The 22,846-nt window shown below is 44.6% G+C and overlaps 3 protein-coding genes across 3 annotated transcripts; 1 reads left to right on the top strand and 2 right to left on the bottom strand.

Moving 5' to 3' along the window:
• Positions 1–207: 207 nt before the first annotated feature.
• On the bottom strand, positions 208–4,178 carry LOC118101870 (tetraspanin-9). Its single transcript, XM_035147905.2, has 9 exons — positions 3,997–4,178; positions 2,625–2,665; positions 2,303–2,382; positions 1,971–2,162; positions 1,797–1,871; positions 1,574–1,675; positions 1,307–1,438; positions 844–927; positions 208–631 (listed from the first exon to the last, which is right to left on the bottom strand). Exons 3-9 carry the CDS (start codon positions 2,363–2,365, stop codon positions 560–562), a joined length of 720 nt encoding a protein of 239 aa, XP_035003796.1. The 5' UTR covers positions 2,366–2,382; positions 2,625–2,665; positions 3,997–4,178; the 3' UTR covers positions 208–559.
• A 556-nt stretch (positions 4,179–4,734) lies between these two features.
• On the bottom strand, positions 4,735–17,196 carry elapor2b (endosome-lysosome associated apoptosis and autophagy regulator family member 2b). Its single transcript, XM_047338483.1, has 22 exons — positions 16,957–17,196; positions 13,313–13,433; positions 12,932–13,121; positions 12,682–12,829; positions 12,356–12,445; positions 12,156–12,261; positions 11,871–12,020; positions 11,486–11,574; positions 10,410–10,590; positions 10,161–10,289; positions 9,515–9,605; positions 9,212–9,314; positions 8,852–8,989; positions 8,288–8,560; positions 8,027–8,200; positions 7,295–7,484; positions 7,062–7,158; positions 6,867–6,968; positions 6,653–6,779; positions 6,266–6,444; positions 5,488–5,650; positions 4,735–5,165 (listed from the first exon to the last, which is right to left on the bottom strand). The coding sequence occupies exons 1-22, from the start codon at positions 17,056–17,058 to the stop codon at positions 5,094–5,096; spliced, it is 3,015 nt and encodes a 1,004-aa protein (XP_047194439.1). The 5' UTR covers positions 17,059–17,196; the 3' UTR covers positions 4,735–5,093.
• Positions 17,197–18,133: 937 nt separating this feature from the next.
• On the top strand, positions 18,134–22,087 carry klhl42 (kelch-like family, member 42). The gene is made up of 3 exons (XM_035147974.2): positions 18,134–19,432; positions 19,837–20,030; positions 20,142–22,087. Exons 1-3 carry the CDS (start codon positions 18,669–18,671, stop codon positions 20,594–20,596), a joined length of 1,413 nt encoding a protein of 470 aa, XP_035003865.1. The 5' UTR covers positions 18,134–18,668; the 3' UTR covers positions 20,597–22,087.
• Positions 22,088–22,846: the final 759 nt, after the last annotated feature.

Here is a 22,846-nt window from a genome sequence, read left to right as displayed (position 1 = left end):
CTTCTCTTTCTCTGTGAAATACGTCTGAAGTCAAATTGATCCGTTTTTTCACAACAAGCAGAAGAATCATCAGCTCGAAGTATTGATCACCTCATGAGATCAAAGAGTCGACTGATCCGACCTTTGTTCAACCTTCCGATGACCTGATGATTCTCCTGTTTTTATCTGTGTCATCACGACGGAACCAAGAGTAAAGAGGTCAACGGGTGACGAGCGCTCTCTGCTTTTATTGATCATGTTAGTACACAATTACTTTATATTATTCCACAGGCATCACTTAAAAAAAACAACATTATTCTCTTCATGCTTCTTCAGTCGAGTTCTGATTTCCACTCAGATACTTTTACACAGAACAACTCATAACGTGATTTAAAAAAAAAACTTCTATTCACAACAATAACTGATGAAAAAAGGTGATAAATGTTCGCAGTGGCACACACACACACACACACACACACACACGTTATCTGGCTTATTTGGACTATAAACAAAAGGTATGATGGAGGAGATGTGATATATTTCATGTATTAAACTGACTGAATTAACCGCGTGACTCCTGTCAGGCTTCGTACTTCTTCCCCGATCGGTGGATCTGTTGATAGAGCGTCATGGAGAAGGCCATGCCGAGGAGCTGGAGAGGAAAACACACACATGAGAACCTGCTGCTGTTTCACAGTGATCTGTGGATTCCAGGCTACATCCACATTTTCATTTCAAAACTCTACTCTGGACATTTTTAAATCAGGTTTTCGAAGCCATACATGAAATGATATGAAAAACGAACACATAGTGATACGGATGTAGCCTCTGAGTTTCACAGCTCTACTGATACCAGCTGCTTACCTGTATGACCAACACACACATAGCGATGGTTCCCAGAAGGTGTTTGTTGTCATCCAGCCACTCCTCCACCTTCTCATAGCAACCCTGAAAACATAAATTGTGAGAGTGAAGCCCCTGGTGTCAACATCCGTCCTCACATGTACAGCTCCCAAGGCCCATTTGAGATTTAGTTGTGCTCATTTCACAATGCTGTCGTAAATCCGTCCTACCAAAGATGAAATGTCATCATTGAATATATGTTGCATGCAGATAAGAGTGAACAATGTGTTTTAGGGACTATTTTCAGCAGTGGATGAATACAGCTTTCATGCCAGAGTTTGTATTTTAGACAACAGTGTGATGTATGTGGGACTGATGCAAAATAAACCACAGTGTGCCTCAATGACGTGTGCTTCAAGTGTGTCAGACTTTGTCGGCAAGAAAAAGATAGAACATCATCATATGAATGAACTCGATGACTGACCCGTGTCCAGAAGGGAGTGGAGGTGTTGCGGCCACATCCTGCGTAAACCTGCTGGCAGCAGCGGTCGGGAACCACGTTCTCATGCAGGGCCGTGTACCAGTCATTGTGGCTCATCACGCCACAACACTTCCACTGGTGATAGAGAGAAGGAAACAGTCACTTTACTGCGTGACATACTTCATTTACATGTACAGGACGAGAAGAGGCACTGATATAAGAAAACAGTAGTTGATTATTATCTGAAACTGTTTAGCAAACAGGACGCACCTCTCCCTGGATGGTGTTCCATGCATCCCTCAGGCCGGCGTTGTTGTCGGTGTTGTACAGCACCAAACCTTCCTTCAGGTCCCGTCTGGCATTCTCGCTCACCTGTGCAGACGGAGATGGAGAACAATGACGTGAGTCCACACACAGACACACACACACACACAAACACACACACAAGCGGAGGATTATCAGAAAATAGGAATATTCCTGTGCACGGTCTTACCCTGTCGGTGTAGACAAAGAACAGGGTGAGGAGGATGAGCTCGGCCAAGAGGATGATCAACAGAACGATGAAGAACTGAATAATAACACAGGAAGAGGAAGAAGGTGTGAGGTGGTGAGAATAAACCGGATTTTACAAGATTAGATAAGAGAAGACATTTTAAAGCGCACTCACACTCAGCAGCAGGCACTTGTTCTCCTTGATGGCGCCCAGGCAACCCAGGAAACCCGTTACCATGACAATGGTGCCGAGGGTGATGATGAGGTTGGCGGCGGAGAGCGACGGGAAGGAGGGCGACAGGGTGGCGAAGCTGCCCTGAGACACCGACAGCCACACGCCCACACCCAGCAGACCACACCCGCCCAGCTGAAACACACAGGAAGTTGAGTAACGGGCTGATTCAGTGATAACAGGAGTTTAATGTGTTTACTGATGTTACTGCTGATTAAGAAGAACATGTTCTGACTGTGTGTGTGTGTGTGTGTGTGTGTGTGTGTAATAATCACCCAGAAGAGCAGGTTGAAAAGGAAGAGCATGTATTTCACGCAGCAGATGCAGCCACGAGCCATGGTTGAATCGACAGGCACTGCACGAAAAGATTAAATAACAGCATTAGTTAAAAGAAAAATCAGCCGGACCCTAAAAAAAGGCCCAAACTGTTGTGTTTTTACTCCAACATCCTTCATCTCGGTTGTTTTTATCACCACGGTCACAAACCAGACGTCACAAAACACTTTGTTCTCCCATTACATCACAGTGACTGGGAATAGTTTCCTCTCCGAAGAGTCATGCGACAACCACATCACAACAAGGAGGAGACAGACTCACCACTTCACAAGCAGGAGAACTGAGGAGCTCTAGTTAAGGACCTGAGACACAAAAAGAACACAAACATCAACATTCATAAAGTACTGAACTGTAAAATAACTGTGTCTTATAATCCTGGGAGGTTCGATCCACTGAAATCAAAGCGAACTGTGCTCTGGGAGTTAGTAAGATGTAAAACAATAATTTCAGTGATGATTGGTTTACGGCTGTAACTAACGATTATTATTATCATCAATCAATCAATCAATCAATCAATCAATGTGCCAATCTGACTGATTAATGGATTAATGATGATGATGATTGACTTATCACACAATGTTAACAAATCTGGAGACACAAAAGAGATGAAACACAAACTCCTTAAACTATTTTTTCAAAACTGTCCTTTTGACTCCTTCATTTCAAATGTACATATTGAAATGAAATATTTTAAGAATAAGAAAATGCTCTAAATCAATATAATTGCTCAGTTGAACTTCGGGTCACAAACAACAGCCACAAAACATTATTTGGAAAAAAATTTGACGATGAAATATTCTCTGCAAAGAAACCAGGTAGGATGAACACCACGTTTTCTAACGTCACTCTGGACGATCGAATGTTTAGGAAAAGCTCAACGTCCAACACACAATCAATAAAGTGACAGTTGAACTGTTTGAAGTAGCTCCGGAGCTTCAACACAGACCAAGAGAACAGGTACAATTTAAACGGGCGCTGCACTAATAATCTCAAATTGATAAAATACTCTTTAATTTAATATAATTGTTGACAAGTCACAATAGTTTGAAACAGGAGTCACAAATAAAAAAAGACCTGGATCCACTGGATTAACTGTCGTAGCTTTAAGTTAGTAAATAAACATGTTATACTTCATATTTCATTAACATGTTTTTTTATGTTGCTTTACAAGAATTTCCCCTTTTTCAAATAGTTAACATAGAAATGTTTCATATGTGCAACATGGAAACTCATGAACAACAGAATTAAATATTTTTAACATTGACTATACAATCTTCATGCAGATAAACACAAAGTTTTCTTGCATAGAAAACTAATCAAACATTAATTTAAAAGTCTTGAATGAACATTTAGATATTATTCTTTAGTTTCCATTACTTTTGAAATATGTCAAGAGTGAGATTCCTCTTTCTCCCGACGATCTCTGTTCCCGAACGTGACGTCACTCTGCGGTTTTAACAAAAAGTTTGCGACGAAAACAAAAAACAACAAAAAACAACACGCAAACGTCATCCCTGAACCCGCAGATTTTAACGCATCAGCGACGATAACACGTGTTTTGTGTTTATTTACTTTGAGGTGAAATGTTCGTGTCCGATGAGACTCGAGCACAAACTGGGACGAAGTTTCTCACCTTCACCGACGAGCTGCGGATCATCTTCCCCCGAAAGAGTCGCGTTTCCCCCGCAGAGTCCGACGCTGGCTCCCGCTTCACAGCATCGCCCGGTGCGAGGCCGTGAATCCGTCCGACGTGAAGCGAAGAGTCGGGTCTGAACCTCCGTCGATGGCTGCGGGAGAAGAAGAAGAAGAGGAGGAGGAGGAGGAGGAGAAGAGGAGGAGGAGGAGATTGTTCGGAGGGGGCGGAGCTCAGCGGAGGACGGGGCCGGATAGGAGGCGTGGGAGGCGGGGAGAGGAGAGGGGGAGGAGCCTGGAGGAGCCTGGTGCTGCTGGATGGACAGAAAACTAAAACTTCAAGAATCTAGTATCTTCAGGTGAGAGCAGAGGAATCCCGCATACTGTCCTGTACTTAACCAAAAATACATACGTAATAACGTTTTAATAGAGTACAGGACAATGTGCGGGATTCCTCTCACCTTCATGTGCTTTCTCTCCTACGCAACTTTCCGCCTTATAAAAACTAAAACATATTGTTGGAGTCGTAGCCTGAGGAAGTTCATCTTATATACGTATTTGTACTACGTACTTATCCTTGTACCATTTAGTTGTCAATACATACAAATACTAGCTAGCTGGTAGCAGTAACAGTGAATACACTTTCGAATTAGTAGTACCTTTGTGTGCATTATTGTGTACATGTACTCTGATGTGTCGTGATTACACTTAACAGGAACTTCAAACATTCACACGAAGCTTCCAAAGCCAAATGGGACTTTAATAAAGGTTCATCGTTATAACATTGATATAAATACATGACTCTGAACAGAAAAGAAACAAATGCAAATACAAAATATACAAAAAACATTAAAAGCGTGTGTTTCTTTTTCTCTTGCTGCCTCCACAGCATTGAAGCAGGACTTTGTTTCCTGTGTCGAGGGGTAAAAAGCCGTTTTCTCGCCAGTAAACCAGGCAACGATTCTCCAGTGAAAGCTGGGATCTGTGTTCTCGCTCCTCCCACAACGAAGGGTCACGTACGGCGGTGGGACGGTGACGCCGCCGCCGCCGCCGACTGACTGTTCCTCCGTTATTTAACTCTGCGTCTGTTTCCCGGTTTTATCCCAGAACCCATCGGTCGGAGTGGGAGGAGTTCAGCTGCACGGACTCGCTCCTGTCGCCGTCCTCGTACTGAAACACACAGATTTTAAAAAGATGTTATTTGGCAGCTGCTTCACAACAAAACTAGAATTATACACACACAGGGTTTCAAAACGTTGAATTTAAGACTTTTTAAAACCATAAGGAAAGAAAAATTAAGTCCACGACAGGTGTGAGGGAATAAAGTCCCAGAATTACTTGAAATATACTGTAAAGTAAAGATAACAAATCTCTTTCCATGACAACTAACATGATCTATTACTTCTAGAACCTCCTCGATAGCATAGACTGTAAACAAAGATGGACGACGGGTCTCCACTTGTTCCTATAGCAGAATCAAAGCGACGCCGACCTTGCTGGCGATGGCTCGGAGTTTCCCCAGCAGCGTTGGTTTCTTGGTGTAGACCACGTCGTCGTCAGGCTCCTCCCCCTCCGCCAGGGCACAGCTGTCTGCGGCCGGCAGCTCGCCCTCCTTGTTGGCGGACATCACCAGGCGAGAGTACTTGTACTCCAGCCTGAGCACAGACCACAGGAACACTTCATCATCACTACAAGTTTTTACTTCATATTGAAAACTTAATTTGACTTTAATCTCATTAAAAAAAATTTCCAGTAAACATTTTGACCTCATTCTAAAACAAATCTCACCTTTTGTCTTTCATAAATTTCTGTCTTTCTTGTCATAATCCTGTGTTTCTGAATTAGTTTGAGTTTTCTTGTCAGAATCACTAATTACTTTTTAGGTTTAAACCAAAGTAATTAAAACAAGTAATTAAATCAATCTGAAGAATCATAAACTGTTTAAGAGGATAAAAAAAAGAAAAGTGAATTTTCTGACTTTTTAAGATCTTTAAGTTGTTTTTATTTGTGTCATTCCTTCCAACCTCTTAAACCCTTGTCAACAGTTCAATAATTCTTTGGCTGCTCATAAGTTGCGTTAGAGTAAAAACCTAATTGACAATCTTTAAAATCTGGAAAACGAATCTGGAGAAGTACTGTGACGCTTCATCTCCATGACACCGACAGCTCCTGCCCTCGCTGCCTTTAACTGATACCTAACAGTGATGGTAATGAGCAGGTTGGGCAGCGAGGAGTCTGTCATGTGTTAAATTGGCAGGTTTTCCTCTCACCTCTTGTTTTTCTTCCAGAAATAACAGGTGAGCGAGATGAGCAGCACGGCCACGAAGGCCCCGCCCCCAACGCCGACCTTCAGCCACAGAGCGATGGCCTCGCAGGGGGAGGAGCTTCGAGGAGGCAGCGGGACGCCTTTGGTGCACAACTTGGGCTCGTTCCACACGTACAGGGTTTCCTGGATGGAGACGGGGGACAGATGAAGACATTTGAAGACCACAAAAGTAAGTCACGTATTTTTGTGTTATTTTAAATTGTCAACTGAATCAACAAAATCCTGTGAACTTGAATCATTCATGCACGGAGCCAGAAAATCCATCTAACACTTTCAGGTATAAGATTAGAATCAGGGCTCATGTGTGTGTGTGTGCATGTGTGTGTGTTACCTGGACGCCACCCTTGCACGCTCCCTCTATCTTGTGGTAGTCGTCCCCGGCGCAGCGTGGACAGGCGCTGGCGCTCTCCCACAGGAAGTGAAACGTACATCCATCACAGGTTCCTGCAGGACAGGAGCTACAAGCAAGCACACGCACAAATGTAATAAAATAAACTAAACTGCAGTTAAAGACACATCACAGGCGACGCTACATGATAACTGACCTGGGAACAGAGACTTCTCCTCGTTCAGGTTTCTCTGGGTTACAGCGAACTGTGATGACTGAACTTCGGCCCTGATCACATGAGGCTGTTGCCTGAGTGGACCTGAGGAAAAAAAAACAACCGTAACATTGTTAGGACATAAAAAACAAACAACAAAAACCCATGAACATCCTGTGTCTCTGCCGGTCACTGCACCTGTAGAAGAAGTTGATGTCTGGAAGGCCCTGTGAGTATTCTGGGAAAAGATCTGGTTTAGCATTCATGCCGTTCAGGACGGTGTCGGCTGTTGCTCCTGAGAAAAGAAAACAGACAAAACACATTAAATCCACCTCGAGCAGCTGTTGATCCCACACACACACACACACACACACACACACACACACACACACACACAACACACACGTGCTGCACGGTAACAAGCCTCATACCAACGAAGGTGTCTGCCAGGCTGATGGACTGGGAGGAAATGGCCATCCTGAAGCCGCGGCCGTCCGCCGGTATGATGGTGGACTGGCAGATGAAGCTGTCCACCGAGTTCACGAACTGAGCCGCGTCGCTCTGCTCGTCCTTGCTGGACACGCCCGTGACGTTGTCCGTGCAGACAGCCGCTCTCCTCCCCTGCAGCAGACGTGTGCACATGCAAACAGCACGGAGATCATCGGCTGTCAGTTACTATGGTTACGCTGAATATTTCCCCTGCAGCTTTTTAAAAAAATCATTTCATCAAACTGGTCTGCTTGTGATTAAATATTATTTCTATTCAAATGTTTCTGTTTGACCTTCAAAGATTCATGAGATATGAAAACTGTCAGTTTGTATTGTAACTACAATATTTCATGTAGTAATATAGCGTAGTAGTAATACACAGTATCATGGACCCTTTGATTTATATTTATTATATATTTCTAAAGCTTGAAACGTGAGGGGAAATGATTTTAACGAACAAACGCTTTATGACTTGAGTAAGAGGGGCAGTGGGTCGGAAAACAGAAATAGAATAAGACGTTGGTTTAAAAATAGTAACTGTAGCTGCAGCTCAGATATTAAGTGTGTGTGTGTGTGTGTGTGTGTGTGTGTGTGTGTGTGTGTGTGTGTGTGTGTGTGTGTGTGTGTGTGTGTGTGTGTGTGTGTGTGTGTGTGTGTGTGTGTGTGTGTGTTACCTCGTGGCCACAGAGGCTGATGTTGAACAGGTGAAGGTATTTTGTGCCTTTGGAGGTGAAGCTGGGGCCGATGGTCAGCGAGGCCACGCCGCTCAGAGGGCTGAGGTCAAAGGTCAGAGTTCGGTTGTTCTCCATGTACGTGAAGGAGCAGTCGCTGTAGCAACGAGAGTGCTCCTGAACGGAAAAGGAAATAGGAAGTGTTTCAGTATCCAGAATCCGGTATGAAGTACTGGTATGACAAATGAAACCAGAGGTCTCTACCTTGTTGCTGATACTGCCGGGTCCACACGGGACACAGGCGTCCTGTCCGTAGGTGTGTCGTCCGGCCAGGTGCGTGTTGGGCGGACACTCCTGGCATCGGTTGGTGTTCCTGTCGATATAAAAACCGGCGGGACAGGGAACGCAGGAGGCGCCGGACCGCTGGGAGTTCTCCGGGATCAGGGCGCAGGCGCGACACGCCGACGCCACGCCGTCCAGGACGTTGGTCACGCTGATGGAGTAGAGCTTCACCATGTCACTGACGTACCGACGCATCTGCACACACAGAAACAAGGACAGAAACATATGTTTATTGGTGCGGATTAGGTAAGTTTATATATTTTCACATACTTGAAGATTTGTCTTTGTCACAGTATTCTGCTTTTATACTTTAATACATGTTTACAGTTTACTAATAGAAATGTCAGCTATGTTACTGCTACTGTTAACGACATTAACAAGCCTGACATGGGACAAAATTTGAAAACTTAAGTTCCACTTGAAATTGAAGATAAATAAAATGAAGAATATTAAAAGCTGCAGGAGCATCAAATGAAATAAACTCACATCCAGAGCGCGGTTGGTTCTCTGGAAGGCCCACGTGTACGAGACCGAGGCGTTCCTGGTCATACTGTGCGAGTACGACTGTTTCCCTTTACTGCCTTCCCACGACTCCACCACTGTCGTGCTCTTCCTGTTCACATCCTGCAGGGGGCGTCACAACAACACAATTAGATGGGAAAATGTGGGCTGGATTACTGGGGGGGGAGGGAGACTGTAATTAACTGGACCTCAGTGACATGACATGACTGTTCTGGCAGCTAATGACGACTCTCAGCTCCAGTCTCACACACAACACACAACACACAACACACACACACACACACACACACACACACACACACACACACACAGTCAAGCACACACCATCATGAAGTAGAGCTCACAGTCGGCAGAGCAGATGGTCTCGAACACGAAGGTTATTCGGCCAAACTCGCCACCCGTCATCCCTGAGAGTGAAGCAGGGACTCTGCCACAGGGACACAAACACAGACGGCAGGTTAGTGAAACAGTGTGAACATGACACACACACACACACACACACACACACACACACACACACACACACACACACACACACACACACACACACACACACACACACACACACACACACACACTGTTTCTCATTCATCACAACACAGTTTACAATACAACCAACACACTCACTTAAACCCGGGCACGTGCAGACTGAGGATCAGATAGTCGTTGTCTGAACTTCCTGCTCCGCTGCGGACGTGGTCTCCTGCCACCTCCCACCCTGAGGACACACACACACACACACACACACACACACACACGATTATAACACATTAATACAAAACAACTGATTACAGATCTGTACGTGTGATGATGAATTATATGAAGTGACATGAAAACAATTTAGCATCTCAAGGTCCCCAGGGAAATGAATGTGTGAACATCTGTAGTTTCCATGACAACTGGTGAAAGTCTGTTTACTGATGAAGATCTTGTGATGTTTCCTCAAGTAATGAGTTAATTAATAGTTGTTATTCAACCTAAGATAGTAAGAATTAATAGTAACTTTATCACAGTAGAAGGTAGATGTTGTTGGAAATTAGTAAATTACATGATTATATGTGAATTACCTATTTATTATTGACTTATTAGTTAGTAGCTAGGGATTAGTTAGTTAGTTATGAGTGAGTTATATAAAAGTAGTTGGCATATACTAACTAACAAGTACTTAGTGTATTTATTTACTTAGTAATTTAGTAAGTTAGTAAGAAAACAGTAGTTAGTTAGTAGCTACTTAATGTTTAGTTAGTTAGTTAGTGTGTTAGTTAGTGCTGACCATTCATGTCGTCACATTTGGAGTTGCCCACGTTGAAACAGGAAGTCTTCATGTTGGAAGGCAGCACGTTCCACCATTTGTACTCGTAACCCAACACAGGCTCCGTACCTGCAGAACACTTAGCACACGCTAACACACACACACACACACACGTTTTATTTAGACACTACAATAACGTTTTCCTGGTGCATCATGTTTGCACAAGCCCCATCTTTTCAGGAGCATTCAGCCCAGAGAGCTGTGAGTTACCGTAGGTGCCGTCGGAGTGGGTTCCCCGTGGGCAGGGCAGGCAGGTGGAGTCGTTGCTGTTGTAGTAGCCGGGGTTGCAGGGCGGGCAGGCTTCTCTCTGTCCGGTTGCAGGAAGCTCCACCGCTCCGGTGATGTTCTCCACGCAAATCTTTGGCTCCACCCAGCGATACAACACCTGCGTCTGCATCCCACAAAGCCACAGAGGAAAATATTACCAGGAGTGGACGGATTCTCACTCTGGTCAAGAGCGGAGAGGAATTGAAAAACTAGACAAAACTCATGCATGAAAACAAACAATACCATCAACAATAAAAAGATCTGCTTCTTTTCTGTTCTGGAACAATCGTCACTCGGGCTCAGCTCTTTCACAAATGTGAATTCAAACGTTCCCAAGGTCGAGGAGAAGAGCCAGGGAAGTTGATTTTGGATCAGGTGACGTTCAAAGTGTTTGCTCAGCTTGTCACCGTCTCCTCTCTCATCATAATGTGAGACGTCTCTTGTTTCTGGTACAAAACACCGAGAGAGACTCTTCACCGATCAGTCAATTTGAATCTAATGCAGCAATCATAGGTATCTTTCTAACCTAGAAATTCAAACTTAAGATAAATAAACTATTAATTCATCATTTACCTTCTTATTTCATTGAATAAATGTGTTATTACATCTTATTCTCTTTCTGGTACAGTACAATGCGCTGAGCAAACATTTATAATTTCATTTGATCTTAATTAATGTTTAGTTAGCTACGTTTATTAACGATTAATATCTTATCCTTATTCATGTTTATAACCTTATCATTATTAACAGTTATTAGTAGTATGACATTTAAAACACCCATGAGTATTTGCAGTTATCTTGTATGTATGTAGTCAAAAGTTTCTTTTATTCCAAACTTTCCTGTTTCAATTTTCGATTATTCTTTTTCAACTTGACAAATCAAATGTTACCTTAAAACTATTTGTATGTTTGCCTTTAATTAAGACCGTATGATAAAGGGTGTGTGTGTGTGTGTGTGTGTGTGTGTGTGTGTGTGTGTGTGTGTGTGTGTGTGTGAAACGTGAAACATGTGGTCTGACCTTCCCGTCGCTGTCGCAGGCCGTGTGGATCTGGAAATAATCCTCCTCTGAGCACGGTGGCCTCACTTTACATTCTGCCCATCCCTCGTCTGAGAGAAGAGTCGGACGCAGAGGACGATGAAATGCAAACGGACGCAGTGATGCAGAGAAAACGTGCAGAACGAGATGTTGGATAAAACAATTGTGGGTAAATCTTGGAGACATTTAGACAACTGTTAAATCCCTTTTCTATTTTGATAATTTCATCCTTTTCTATCTTAATCTATCGTATCTTAATCTATTATTTTACTGCATTTGTTGCAGCTTGTATAAAGGCTTTGAGGATGTACTCTTAGTGATACACGTGTACACATACGTGTGTGTGTGTGTGTGTGTGTGTACATACGTGAGTAGTGGTGTTCGGGGCAGGGTGCACAGGACGACGCCCCCTTCACGGAGTAGGTGTTGCTGGGACACGGCTGACAGGACGAGGAGCCGGGGGATTCGCTGAACCAGCCGGGTCGACACGGAAAACACTCGGACGTGTAGGCTACACCTGAACACACAGACATACAGTATGTGTGTGACAGCTGCACAACACAAACACACAACTTTTACGTGTATAATATGTATTTTTTTTTCCCCCGTATGTTTTACATCAAAGTGAAATTCAGTTATTTTTAAAGTTTACCTTCTATTTGAATGTTCTTGAGCAGCACAGGTTTGACCATCTTCCCTCCCACCAGGATTCCGGTGGTTCTCCAGTACAAGATGTTTGTGCCAGACTTGAGACTCACCTAGAACACACAGATACACACAGTGAGACACACACACACAATCCATAAAACTGCACAAACACACACACACACAAAGGCAGAGTCGCATCCTCACCGTGTGTGTGTCCCACTCTCCATTGCTGGTGACTTTAATCCACTTCTGGTCGTCAGTCTGGGCCATTTCCTGACACTGTTCATTCTGGACCTGAACACGTGTGAACACAACTATTTATCATTCACAGAAAGAAGAACATCAGCAGCGAGAGGATATTTTCAGATGTGTAAAACTTTCCAAGCTCCAAATATAACATTCAAAGAAGGAGTTAAAGAAGCAGTAGTGGTGAAAATATCCTTGGTATAAAACAGACAATAATCAAGCCTTAAAATGCCTCTGTGAGCCTGATACATGTGATGTTGTCGGATGCAGTCACAGGCGCGTACATAGAACTCAAAGAAGATGTTGTTGTCGGGGTACTGGTAGGTGAAAGAGACAGAGCCCTGTTTCTCCAGATGGACGGCGTAAACCAGAGACACCGTGCACTCGTCGCGGTTCGACTCCAGGTAAACGCCCTGCGGCGTCCACGATGAGCTGCAGCGACAACAAAGCAAAACACATCAGTGAAGAACAAGAGCTGTGATGCATCTACGCTCACCTCCATGTTTCTGTGGGAGGAGCTCATGTCTGTGTCACCTGTTGCACGCCTGAATGTCCTCGCCGTTTTGCCCCGGGTCCAGGAAGCTGGCCAGGCTGGTGAAGCCTGCAGGGATGGCGTCCCATTGGTCAAAACGGAGGCCGCTGCCCAGAGAGTAGGAGCCGGCTGCACACGACGTGCACTGCTGCGTGGACATCTCCAAAAACTTTCCAGCCGGACAGGAGAAGGCTGTGAGACAGAGAGGAAAAGAGGAGTCATGTTGACGTGTGATTATACCGTGTACACACACACACACACACACACACACACACACACACACACACACACACACACACACACACACACACACACACACACACACACACACACACACACACACACACACACACACACACACACACACACACAGCAGCACTCACAGCAGTCGGTTCCTCTGGTCGGAGGTGGAAGGTCTGAGCAGGAACCAGGACTGTGAGGGATGGTGACTCTCCATCGTGAGCCGGTGCTGTCACACTCTGTGTACTGGTAGTAGTAGTCTGTCTGCAGAACACACACACACACACACACACACATATGAACACACACATAAATACAAAGATCAATACAATTAGGTGGATTGATTGAAAAGTGTTCAAACATGGTTTTGCAGAAAAGTCTCAAACTAATAGAAGGAGTGACAGTAAACTTGGTCTGTGTTGCTCCCGTCACACACGACACTTGATGCATCTGCTTCTCCACGAGCGTGAAGCTGCGTGACTCCGTATCAAACAAAAAGCCGGTCACATGAAAGGGAACATTGGGAGATGAAAGAGTTTTCAGGGCAGAAGTGGCGGCTGACCCCAGTCGCCACGGCAACCAAACGTCAGGAGCACTAATGGTCCATTAAGAGCACAACAGCAGGTCATCTGTACAGTCGCTTGTGTCCAAGGACGTCTGGTCAGGACATTATTCTCATCATGTGAACGGACGGAACATTGATTCAGACGAGAGTCTGAAGTAATTTATAATGATGCTTTTAGCCTGAAGGCGAACAAGAGGAACATCTCGTCGTCATGAGCAACAGACGACAACAAAGAGAACTAATATATACAGGTTGTAATAGTCTGAGAGGCTTCAGTCAATACAATGAAAAGTAAATGTCAGTTTCGTTTCTGTTTAATCGTAAATAAAATATCGTGTTTACTTCATGTTCAATGTTCAGCTTTGTCCTTTAGACTAACGTGTCAATTTAACTGAATGAATAAATACGTCACGCATTAGAATGCTCCTCATTAAAATGCATAAACCTCCAGCAGGTCTGCTCAGGCTGCTTAAACTCGCCTTCTGGTCCGGAGCCAGAATTGAATGGTTTCTTTTCTTGGCTCGAGTCTCATCCTTGCACCAAGTTTCATGGAAATCTGTTGAGTAGTTTGTTTTGCTGACAAGTTGAGTAGTTTGTTTTGCCTCCAGAGGATAATGGATTAGAAGCTAATGGATGCACAGAAGTCAAACTGTAGCGTTCGTGAGTATTTGCAGAATAAACAGTAAGATATGATGTAAAATACACAGTTGAGTCTTGTGCCAGTTTTGCAGCTTTTAGTGATTTGCATACATCCCATCTTTTCCTGCTGTCGACTCAAATCTTACACCCCCGACTCAAAGGTTGGTTTGTCATGGCGTTGAATTTTAACCCAGCCCCTTCTCCTCTATCTGCTTTTCACCAGTCTCCATGACGACCAGCGTGAGTCACACAGGAGACCAGCGAAACAAATTAGCCCGTGTCCTTTTTTTTTATCAGCTCCCCCAACCCCCTCTATTCCTCCCTCCACTGTCAACACATTAGCTCGGGCGCCACCAGACCCATTGTTTGCCCATTAGCAGGTGAATGTGAGCGCAGGTTGCCACGCTACCACGACGCCTCTCACATGACTGTTCACATGTTTTGTTTCTGCAGGGATGTGATTAGTCATGTAAAAGAGTTCAGGCTTATCTGCACAAAACACACACACACACACACAGACACACACACACACACACACACACACACACACACACACACACACACACACACACACACACACACACACACACACACACACACACACACACACACACAAACACCCTGCATCTAAACCATCTTCCTCTCGTCCCTGATTGATTCCCCCTGAACACACGTCGCAGGTCGTTCCCACAACTGTTCCTCTTTAATCAGGGGGTACTGAGGTGTGGGTGCTCGGCTGCAGCCGGCTGCCTGCCAGCCTGCGGACGCCACTGACTCGGCTGAGCAGCAGGTTCGGGGGAGGAGATGGAGATCTGCCAGAGCGAGGCTTTTACCGTCCGAGGATGTTAAATGTGCAACGCAAGCTGCACTCACAGGTTCTTTAATTCTTCACACACAGGCCTCGTGGGAAAGTGACGGATTAACGAACACAAGACAAAGCGTAGAATACAGGTTCCACTTTCTGGAGAGGGAGTATTTACAAGCTGTGATTAATGGCTCCAGTACTGGTGAATAAATTATTTACCGATGCTTTATTGATAGAATAAGATTTGAGCTCTGACCTTGTGGAAAACAGCTGCAGAACATCTGGAACAAAATCCAGCTCATTAACATTCAGAACTGCAGAGGTGGTGGATTACTAGAAAATCCATTTATTAATGTTTATTAACATTGGGGAACTTTTTCTTATGGTTTATTATAAGTTGAAAAACCCATTTACAGTTTAACGTAGATTACTGCAGGCTCCGTCACTCTGAGGTATTATAAATAAATTGAAGTCCCTGTCTGGTTTTAAATGACAAACCTTTTGAATGTGTCATTTTGAGGAAGACAGAAGAGTTTTAAGGGAAGTGATATGATGCTGGTGAGCTGACAGGGTGTATCAGGCAGGAGGAGGGTTTTTCACAACCTGGCAACCCAAAGGTTATTGTAATTAATGGATTATATAAATGATCCATTGACCATTTATAAAGACATTAATTATATATAAACTCTTGTTTATAAGGATAATATGAAGTTTTATCATCTAAGTCTCGGCAATAAAGTGATTAAAATAAGATAAGATAAGATTAAACGTCATTGATCCCAAACCGGGGAAATTCCCTTATGACAGCAGCAGATGAATCAGAACGAAGTAGACAAGAGAATAAAACTATGAAAGACATTTTTTTTATAATCTAATAAAAATGTATGCAAATATGTATAATATACACTTTTAACTACAGCAAGAAATTGTACTTCAGTAAAGTGCAATGATCCAGGATGATGCAGGAGAACTGTTTTTGCGAATTGGCATAAGGAGATGATGTAAAATGTCAAATCATTCCTACATTTTATTAAACTGGATATTAATTTTAAGTTTAACCAAACAATTGAACTTCTACAGTATATATATATATATGAGTCAGTGACGTCCTCATGTTGCCTTAAAGCTCCAGGATAAAACCCCTCATGGATCCCTGCAGGTGCCAGAACCCAGATTTTCTGAGAAACACTAAATTAAAACACACATCTCACTGAATGTGATGCAAACAACCGTTATCACTATAATCAGTGATTAGCATCCACATGCACGGTGTGTGTTATATGACAGTAAAACCTGTCAGCCCTTTATTCTTCCTCCACCTCCACCTCCTCCTCCTCCTCCTCCTCCTCAGCGGGGGCTCGTGGTCGCCCTGGCCGGCAGGAGGCTGCTCAGAGGAGGGATGGAGGCCAGCAAACAGCCTCATCGTGTTTATAGTCAACATGAAGCACGTTTTAATCCGAGCAGCAGCGAGGAGAGACTCGTGTGTTCCTGCTCAGAGACCCAGACACTGCACAGCCAATATTTAAACATACAGAGGAGGAGGTGCCATTTGTAGTATTCGTGCTTCTATCTGTGCAGGAGGAGACGCAGCTCGGATCTTTTCTGGTTCTGTGCGTGTGTGCGTGTGGACATGTTCTGCATTCAGGTGATGTGCAATGAAAACATCCTCATGACAGCAGAGATTTAAAGAAATATTCCAGATTAAAGGGTCTTTGTTGTGTTGTGCATGATGATGATGATGATGAGGATGATGATGAGGATAAAAACACACAACTCACCTCCTCGCACGGCCGCAGGTCCGCGGACACGGCTGAAGACAGCGCGGTGGTGATGAGCAGGAGGCAGCGGAGGAACCGGGAGGTCCACGCCTGCTCCCGCATCCTCAGCTCGGATCACGAGCAGCCGGCGGTCCGCTGAAAGAGGCCGAGCGGTGACGGTGCGTGAGGAGCCCGAGTCATTGATGCGTCTGCCCGGGTATCACCCTCCTCCCTGCCCGGGTCTCCTCCTCCACCCACACACCGTCATCACGCGCAGATTAACACACACACACATCCGGCCACGACTTTCAGATTCAGACTTTTAATCTTTCATAAATTCATTTCATAAAGTAAATCACAGAAAATGTCAAATTTCATACAGACATTTTTTTTCTTTTTTTAATTGACCATATGTATAATTTAAAATTACATCTTTCATTTTTCACACACCCTTAGACAATTTAATGATGACTCAATTAATTTGTTTAGGCTCACCAACCTACATTGGACGTCTGTGCTCTTATTGTGAAGGCTCAGGTCAGTTGTCATGCTCGTCAGCTTCACTTCTCTCAGACAGTGACGCCACAACAAACCTTATCTTGATTGACAGCTGCAGATGAACAGAGCTGCTGAGCTCATTAGAACTGATGGAGGAGAATAAGCTGCAGATTCTCCCCCAGAGAGGCTGAGTCACACTCTTTATTTTCTATTCTACATTATAACAACAAAATAATAATACATTTTATTTATAGAGCACATTTCATACATAAAATGCAGCTCAAAATGTGTTGGTCATCTCTCTACTGATGTTTTCTGCTGTTACCGATTGTTCTGTCTTTTTGTCCTTATGTAATTATGTCAAAAAAACTATAATTAAAGGAAATGGAGAGGGTCGAGATAAGTTAATGTATTTAATATTTTAGTCTACGTACGTGCACATTATAGAGTTACTAAATTTACACTTTAAAACATATAAAGTCTGTGGTGAAGATGAAACAATAAGGAAATCTGAATTTTTTATTTTTATTATTGTTATTTGATGTTTTAATTAATATTTTTTTATGCTTTCTATTTATAGATCAATTTTATTGAGTGTGTCCAGTGTCCTACTGTTTTTTTTTATTATTTATATTTTTTTAATATATATTTTCATACCTTGTTTTGTTTAATTTCTTCCAGTGCACGTTGACTAATGACACGAGCTATTCCTCCCTCCACCGCCAGATGTCAGCACGCTGCTGTCAAAAAACAACAACAACACCTCACGAAGAAGCAGAAGAAGAAGTTGAAACCCGGAAGTGACGGCGGTGCAGAATCAAAACAGCTGAACTCTGACAGCTCGGCACCATCTTCAGAACATGCGATGGGAAATGTTCCTGCAACCTTCAGGTTCAAAACACGTTACCTAAGCAACAGCTCCAGAGGCCGGGGCGACGTTTCACCGAGCCGCGGAGGAATGCTAACCCGAGGAAAGGGCTCGTTCGGTTAGGTTTTGTCCCGTAGCTGCAGCCGCTGTTCCCCGGCTAACTGCTAAGCTAACACCCCCTCCTCCCCGGCTAATGGAAGCTGCTCCATGGCGATCTATGGGCCGAACATGACCATATATAGACCGGCTGCAGAGCTCCCTCGCCGGTGAAATGTAAACGGTGACTCGCTGCGGAGAGGCTGACAAAGGGCACCGAGAGAAACCCCCCCAACTCTGCTCGAAGTAGAAGGAGTGCGCCACCGGCACCATGTCATCCGACCAGATCATCGCCATCGTCATGGATGACAAAATCTACGAGGTGAACAAGAAGAAGCTGATCGAGAAGAGCGACTACTTCCGCGCCCTGTACAGCTCCGGGATGCGGGAGTCCACGGAGGACTCGGTGCAGCTGCAGGGGCTCAGCGTCCCCGGCCTGGAGCTGGTGCTGGAGTTCATCAACACCTCCAAGGTGCAGGTGGTCAACGAGACCCTGGAGGACCTGATCGAGACCGCCTCCTTCCTGCAGGTCACCTCCATCCTCAAGCTCCTGACCTCGGAGATCCGCCTGGACAACTGCGCGGAGCTGTACAGCCTCTCCGAGGTCTACGGGACCCACGACCTGCGCAACGCCTGCCTCAAATACATGAGCTGCCACTACCACCCCATGCTGAGGCGGCCCGACTTCAGCAGCCTCCCCCCGGCTGTTAGGGACCAGGTCAGGGAGATGCGCATGAAAGGCACCGCCACCCTCATCGCCATCGGAGACTTCACCTGTCTGTCCCTGGACGTGCCTGACCAGGACGAGCCCTGGTCCATGCTGAGGTACGGAGAAGTGGAGCGGCGTTGGAAACCACTGGCGAACAACCTCCCTCCAGACATGATCAACGTCAGGGGCTACGGCTCGGCTGTGCTGGACAACTACCTGTTCATCGTCGGCGGTTACAGGATGACGAGTCAGGAGATCTCTGCCGTGCACTGCTACAACCCCAGCAGGAACGAGTGGAACCAGGTGGCTCCGCTCAACCAGAAAAGGTAGATCCACATCGAGGTTTAGGTCCTAATCCATCACAAGATGCCATCGACTGATTGGAGCCCTAAGTCATTCTGCAGCAGGACAATGAGCTCATCAATATCAGTCAGCAAAAGGTTGTTCATCAAGATCTGTGGATTATTCCCTGGAAATCAGTGAAAATGTCCAAAAATCACGTAACTCACAACGTTAAAGAGAGAAATAAGAACATTTCTGGATCCGAACCAAACTTTTGTGGGTTCGTCCCTTACACACACACCACATCCATCCAATAGTTTTTGCGTAATCTTGTTTACGAACAAACAAACAAACGGACACGGATTCCTGCATGAGAGGGTCTCACCTCACAAAGTCCTGATCTCAACATCACGGAGTCAATCGTCTCATTGTGTCTCCTCCTCTCCAGGTCCAACTTCAAGCTGCTGGCGGTACAAGGGAAGCTGTACGCTGTGGGGGGGCAGTCCCTGGGCACGGTGGAGTGTTACAGCCCGGAGCAGGACTGGTGGACCTGCGTGTCCTCGATGCCCGACCCGCTGGCCGAGTTCTCCGCCTGTGAATGCCAGGGAATGATCTACATCATGGGCGGATACACTGCAAGAGGTTAGTGTGTGTCAGCTTCACTATCTTCTAACATTTTATACACAAAGCGAGAAAATCGTCCTTTAACTGTTGCTTCTTTTACTTTTACATTTTTTATTCTGTGTCTGACAGACAGGAACACAAACGTCCTCAGTTACTGCCCCACCTCTGACACCTGGACGGTGTTTCGGTCGTGTTCCGCTCACATCCGTAAGCAGCAGATGCTCTCCGTGGAGGACACCATCTACCTGGTGGGCGGCTACACCCACGAGCTGGAGGCGGGTCAGCGGCAACGCCGTCCCAGCCAGACGGAGGACGTGCTGACGGTGCAGTCCTACAACATCTCCACGGGGGAGTGGTTCCAGCTGAAGGAGAACACGTCGAAGTCGGGCCTGAACCTGACGTGCACGCTGCACAACGACGGCATCTACATCATGAGCCGGGATGTCAGCCTGCCCACCAGCCTGGAGCACCGCGTCTTTCTGAAATACAACATCTTCTCCGACGCCTGGGAGGCCTTCAGGCGCTTCCCGGCTCTGGGACAGAACATGCTGCTGTGCTCGCTTTACCTCCCCAACATGCTATGATTGACGGGGACGATGGGGAAAGACGTCAGTGGACAGAGAGACAGAGGAGCCCGTGCAACATTAATATAGGCCAGCGTGTGGCTTGCTTGTTCCAGCACAAAATGTGGCTCCGTGGCATTAATGGGAACAGTGTCAGGTTGAAAACCTTGTGACCATTGTGCCTCAAAAAAGAAAGAAAAGCACTACTACACTGTACATAACTGCTGTGGATGCAAAAACAAACGCTACAACGACAAGTATGAAGGTGATGAAGCGCCGAGAACAGTTCTCAGTTTGTGTCTCTCATGTGTCAATGTGAAGGTTGCATTCAAATCACAGAGATGTTCGTCTGTTTCTCTGAAGATGATTATACAGAAGTGTTTGAAGAAGCTGCTCTGAAGTTATTTACAGAATCCTCCAAGAATCTCTCGACCATTAATGTGAAAAGATAAATTCTGTGCACCGGACGATGACGAGGACCTTTAACCTGTTTCCTAATTCACGACTCGTTCCTGATTCAGGGGCCAGATTAGGAAACAGATTTAGAATTTGGGAATAAGCATGAACCTGCATATATGAGCATAACAGCAGTTAGTGGTATTTAACAAGCTTCTGTGTTTTTCAGAGAAACCGATGGTTACGACTGGAATGTCACACTAATACACGACTGGCCACAAACCGGGGCTTATTATAACAGCATGCGTGAAAAATCTATGCGCCGCAGAACTCCTCATGTTTACACTCCACATATGGCATTGATGTACATTTCCATCCATAACTCACTACAGACCTTAAAATATCTCAGAAGCAAAACACACGTTTTCTCTCGATGTGCTGCACATGGCAGATAATCCCTAAATAATGGCTTTGGTTTTACACTGCCAGTTTTATGGGGATTGGAAGTTTCTTGAGAGTTGGCGTGGGAAGTGGCTCGGGGGGTCATGTGTCATACGCACACTCGCACACTTGTCTTATTTCCTAGAGATACACGATACAAAGCTTAAAGGGCAATTCCTTGAAATCGACGATGCACATGTGCCTTCTGCAACCTCAGTTAAGTCGAAACTTGATACGAAAGACAAAACAAAAATAGCACAAAATGCAAAACTTTGTTACGTCGCCAGCAAACTGACCAAAACTGCTGTGTTTTTATTTTACTTTCTGCTGAAGCGAGTTTTGTAATCGAGGTACTTCTCAGTTCCTTGAATAAACAAGGTGTGTGTGTGTGTGTGTGTGTGTGTGTGTGTGTGTGTGTGTGTGTGTGTGTGTGTGTGTGTGTGTGTGTGTGTGTGTGTGTGTGTGTGTGTGTGTGTGTGTGTGTGTGTGTGTGTGTGTGAAGGTTTGAAAAAAATAATCCTCAAAGTTACTTTTATTCCTTGAACTCGTCAGTGTTTTGAATGAAAGCTGCACTTACAGTGTTTTGATTTGGTGGATTTCAGCTTTTCTCTGCATTAATTATCAGTTTGACAGTTTGGAGGAATTTAGGACATGATAATAAAGATGATGTTCAGGGTCTGTGGTCATGTCCTGTTTTTTTAAATTCACACATTCTGCTTGTTTGTTATTTTCCGTTCGAACTTTCCAAAGCAACAGAGAAGTCCGACCGTTCATAACATGGAAAATATGGGATGTGACTTCTTACCAAAAATATCTGCCTTGTGTCAGCCCACGTGACCGGGAACATTGTAGTAAATCCTCCTACTGTAAATCATCCTGATCCACGTCTCAGGGAAACCTGGCACCGAAAACCCAAACAATCTGGATCTGTGTTCCTCAGAGCCTGGGGGGGTGGGGGGTGCCTGCTGCCTCTCCACAGAATGTCGCCCCCTGTAGGAGGGTGGACAAATTACACACCAGTTTAGGGCGAGGAGTTAAGCTGAGCACAGTTCTGATTTTAAGACTTATGGACCAAATATATGAAATGATCAAATATCATATATATTTTTTAATTATATATAGAATATATTTATAAACATAATATCTTGGTGAGATGTTTAATCTGATTTACAGTCACAAACATTTAAAAACTCAAAATAACGTATATTGATGAATATTATCATAATTAAAAAGCTGGAACTGGCGAATATTTGAATTCTGATAAAAATCAAATTACTTCAACGATACAATGGATTCCCAAGAATATTTTTTCGTCTTCTCCAACAAATACCCTCTTGCAGAAATCATCAAACGTGATAAACAGTTTCTGAATATTTACGCAGACATGAATCTCTCTTTATGCGACAGAGACGTTGTCATATTTAATTTTCCCTC

Source organism: Hippoglossus stenolepis, chromosome 22 (assembly GCF_022539355.2).
Source record: "Hippoglossus stenolepis isolate QCI-W04-F060 chromosome 22, HSTE1.2, whole genome shotgun sequence".
Classification (NCBI taxonomy): domain Eukaryota; kingdom Metazoa; phylum Chordata; class Actinopteri; order Pleuronectiformes; family Pleuronectidae; genus Hippoglossus; species Hippoglossus stenolepis.
The sequence above is the reverse complement of the archived record's forward strand: the minus strand, read 5'-3'. Positions and strand labels throughout refer to the sequence as shown.

Bases quoted from the DNA above. Each gene is read 5' to 3' on its own strand.
- LOC118101870 (XM_035147905.2), bottom strand. From the start codon at position 2,365: ATGGCTCGTGGCTGCATCTGCTGCGTGAAATACATGCTCTTCCTTTTC. The intron at 2,163-2,302 runs GTGATTATTACA...TGTGTGTTTCAG, and splicing joins TTTTCAACCTGCTCTTCTGG to CTGGGCGGGTGTGGTCTGCT. The intron at 632-843 runs GTAAGCAGCTGG...TTTCCTCTCCAG, and splicing joins TGTGTGTGTTGGTCATACAG to CTCCTCGGCATGGCCTTCTC.
- elapor2b (XM_047338483.1), bottom strand. From the start codon at position 17,058: ATGCGGGAGCAGGCGTGGACCTCCCGGTTCCTCCGCTGCCTCCTGCTC. The intron at 12,830-12,931 runs GTGACACAGACA...TTGTCGCTGCAG, and splicing joins GACATTCAGGCGTGCAACAG to CTCATCGTGGACGCCGCAGG. The intron at 11,575-11,870 runs GTATGTACACAC...CTCTTCTCTCAG, and splicing joins CCCCGAACACCACTACTCAC to ACGAGGGATGGGCAGAATGT.
- klhl42 (XM_035147974.2), top strand. From the start codon at position 18,669: ATGTCATCCGACCAGATCATCGCCATCGTCATGGATGACAAAATCTAC. The intron at 19,433-19,836 runs GTAGATCCACAT...CCTCCTCTCCAG, and splicing joins GCTCCGCTCAACCAGAAAAG to GTCCAACTTCAAGCTGCTGG. The intron at 20,031-20,141 runs GTTAGTGTGTGT...TGTGTCTGACAG, and splicing joins GGGCGGATACACTGCAAGAG to ACAGGAACACAAACGTCCTC.